The sequence below is a fragment of the Cebus imitator genome, unplaced genomic scaffold (assembly GCF_001604975.1).
Source record: "Cebus imitator isolate Cc_AM_T3 unplaced genomic scaffold, Cebus_imitator-1.0 Scaffold66, whole genome shotgun sequence".
Taxonomy (NCBI): domain Eukaryota; kingdom Metazoa; phylum Chordata; class Mammalia; order Primates; family Cebidae; genus Cebus; species Cebus imitator.
The window spans coordinates 4,861,191-4,864,385 of record NW_016107381.1 but is presented as its reverse complement, the minus strand read 5'-3'; the positions used below and the strand labels follow the sequence as shown (position 1 = coordinate 4,864,385).

General features: G+C 35.8%; 1 protein-coding gene across 3 annotated transcripts in view; it reads left to right on the top strand.

Moving 5' to 3' along the window:
• Positions 1-3,195, top strand: part of CAPRIN1 (cell cycle associated protein 1) — a 51,132-nt gene that overhangs the window by 25,710 nt on the left and 22,227 nt on the right. For all 3 annotated transcript variants that reach the window (XM_017530541.2, XM_017530540.2, XM_037739257.1), the window contains one exon: positions 1,714-1,851. In XM_017530541.2, coding sequence (XP_017386030.1) covers positions 1,714-1,851 — 138 coding nt within the window. The remainder of the gene's footprint in view (positions 1-1,713; positions 1,852-3,195) is intronic.

Below are 3,195 nucleotides of genomic sequence, written 5' to 3'. Positions count from 1 at the left end.
AGACGGGGTTTCACCATGTTGACCAGGATGGTCTCGATCTCTTGACCTCGTGATCCACCCGCCTCGGCCTCCCAAAGTGCTGGGATTACAGGCTTGAGCCACCGCGCCCAGCCCTATAAAAACTTTTAAGCTTATAGCTTGTTTTCGGGTTATTTTCTATCCAATCTTGTTCCCACATCTTAGGAATGTAACACCTTTACAATGGAAAGGTAGTAATATACCCAAATTAGTGTTTTGATGTCCATTTGATTTGTATCTATAAGTTGTTGAAAACAGTTTTGAGTCAGGAATCTCTGAAGTGAAATAAGGAAAACGTGACGTGTTCATTATTGAAAGACTTGTTGGCAGTTTATTAGGATTAATTTTGCAATGCTTTGATATAATATGGTCCTTGAAATTTTATTTTTCTTTACAGTGACCTATAAGGAAGTGGCCCTATTAGATATCTATTAATAATATACAAGTCCAGGAAATTGAAAATAATAATTTTATACGTCTCCCCCTCTACCCTACACTTTCTCTTAACATCCTGGTACACCAAATTCTGATAATTTTTGTTTGTCTTTAAATATCTTTTGACTGTCTACTTCTCTTTCTCCTTTGCTTTTATGCCTTTTTCTTGTCTGATGCAGTGGCTCAACTGAGTCCACCGCTCTCCCTCTTTAAAATATTAAGTGGCGTCATCTCAGTTATATTTTACATAAGTTTGTCCTTAACTTCAAGGACATTCATGGTCTGGCTCTTAACCAGTTTTTCCAGCTACATCTTTCCCTGTGCTTTTTCTTTATCCCCTTCATTTCAGCCACAGTGGCTTCCTTTCCTTTTCTTGTATTTGATATCCTTTGTATAGGACTTCGTAATGCTGTTTCCTCTACCTTGAAACACTCTTTCCCTCTACTCTTCTAGATTTCAACTCTTGTAGCACTTACTAGGAGAGCCTTTTGTGGCCTCACTCTGATTGGGTGCAATCCATTGTACTCTGTGTAGTACTTTTCACAGATGGAAGTTTTTTGTATTTGTATTTGATATCATCTCTGTTAGACCATAAGGTAAATGAGGGGAGATACTGTGTCTTTACATACCTTTTTGTATTCCTATTGCCTAGCATATTGCCTAATGTAGATTAGGCACTGAATAAATACTTACTGAATGAGTAAATGTTAAATGATATCTTTTTCCCCCTATCTAATTTACTTGAAATACATAAAGTTCAGGCTGGGAGCGGTGGCTCACACCTGTAATCCCAGCCCTTTGGGAAGCCAAGGTGGGCAGATCACCTGAGGTCAGAAGTTCAAGACCAACCTGGGCAACATGGTGAAACCCTGTGTCTACTAAAAATACAAGAACTGACCAGACATGGTGGTGCACGCCTGTAATCTCAGCTACTTGGGAGACTGAGGAATGAGAATTGTTTGATTCTGGGAGGCGATGGTTGCAATGAGCTGAGATCATGCCACTGCACTCCAGCCTGGGTGACACAGCAAGACTGCATCTCAAACAAACAAAAAAGCCATAAAGTTTAATATAACTACATTCTTCTTGTTCCGTATCATTGCGTAATACATTTCTGTTCTTGGTGAAATTTAATTTTTTTATGTGTATATGTGTTTTAGTAACAGTTGTTTTTTAACCACAGTATTTTGTAGAATGTTGAATCTTTTCTAAGCCAGCCATCCTCAGATAAGTCTAACATAATTCATGTTCTTTTTAAAGATAAAGTTCTAAAGGAAATTGTCGAGCGTGTTTTTCAGTCAAACTACTTTGACAGCACCCACAACCACCAGAATGGGTTGTGTGAGGAAGAAGAGGCAGCCTCAGCACCTACAGTTGAAGACCAGGTAGCTGAAGCTGGTGAGTATTAGGTGGATATGAACTTTAGTTTAGGGTCCTGGTTTTATTTGATTTTGCTACAAGTTTAAGCGATACACTTACTTAGTTTTCATATATGTACAGTACACTAGATTTTATTATATATATATATTTATATTTTTAAGAATTTCTTTATTATACTTTAAGTTCTGTGATACATGTGCAGAACTGAAGGTTCGTTACATAGGTATACACATGCCATGGTTGAAGTTTGTTGCATCCATCACCCTGTTATCTACATTTGGTGTTTCTCCTAATGCTATCCCTCCCCAATCCCCCTACCCCTGCTATCCCTCCCCAGCCCTCCACTCACTAGATTTTATTTTTAAAGAGACTTTAAGCATGACAACATGTTAAGACAGATTAAGAGTAATTCCCAGAAGTATTCATTATCAGTCATTTGTCTTATTAGTCTTGATCACTATTAAAAACTGATAGTACTTTTGCAGTAGTATTGCAGGAGTATGGGTGAGGCCTACTGTTACAAGGATTTTCAAATAGGTTTTTGTCTGAAATGCTCAGATTTGCTATTTACCATGCCAGTGCATTGGATTAATAGTATGAGTTTGGTTTGTTTTGTTTTAATCATGGGGACATTATAACTCCATGATCTTGAACTATAAATTCCTCCAAGGCAAGGAGTCTTTTCCAGTTAATTGTAAAATTAATTATATAGCTAGACACTTAACTGAATATTTTTATGATAACTCTTAAGTTGATGAGTAAAATTCTGAATACAAGGAAACATTGGAGTATAAATTTTGCAATGGTTATGAAAGCATGGGTTTTAGAATCAGGGTGCCTGGATTTAAATCTTGGCCTCAATACTTACTAGCTCTGTAACTTTGGGCAAGTTAGTAAAACTCTTATACCTCAGGTTCCCCATTTAGAAAATAAGTCAAGTGTGTATACAGTGCCTGGCACATGGTAAGCACTTAGTAACTGGTAACTAGTGGGTGGAAACTAGAAGGGAAGATTGCATATTGGTGGAATTAATAGTTGGAGATAAACATAAGACAATCTTTTTCTCTCCTCTTACACTTACTAAGTAAGATTGTTAATCTGTATGCTGCTTTATCCTATTATGAGAATAGAGAGTGATTTTAATATAGTAGCTCTTTATTTGCATTATACATTATCTGAAATAGCTATCATTGAACTTAACGTAATTCTGGAATAAATGGTAAAGAAAACTTTCTAAATATGTTTTTATGATATATATATATATATAAAATACTGTTAATTAACTTTGTAAATAAGTTTAGATTATGTGATGGTGAACTATTTAGTTATTTGCAATTTTTTTTTTTTTTTTTTTTTTTTTTT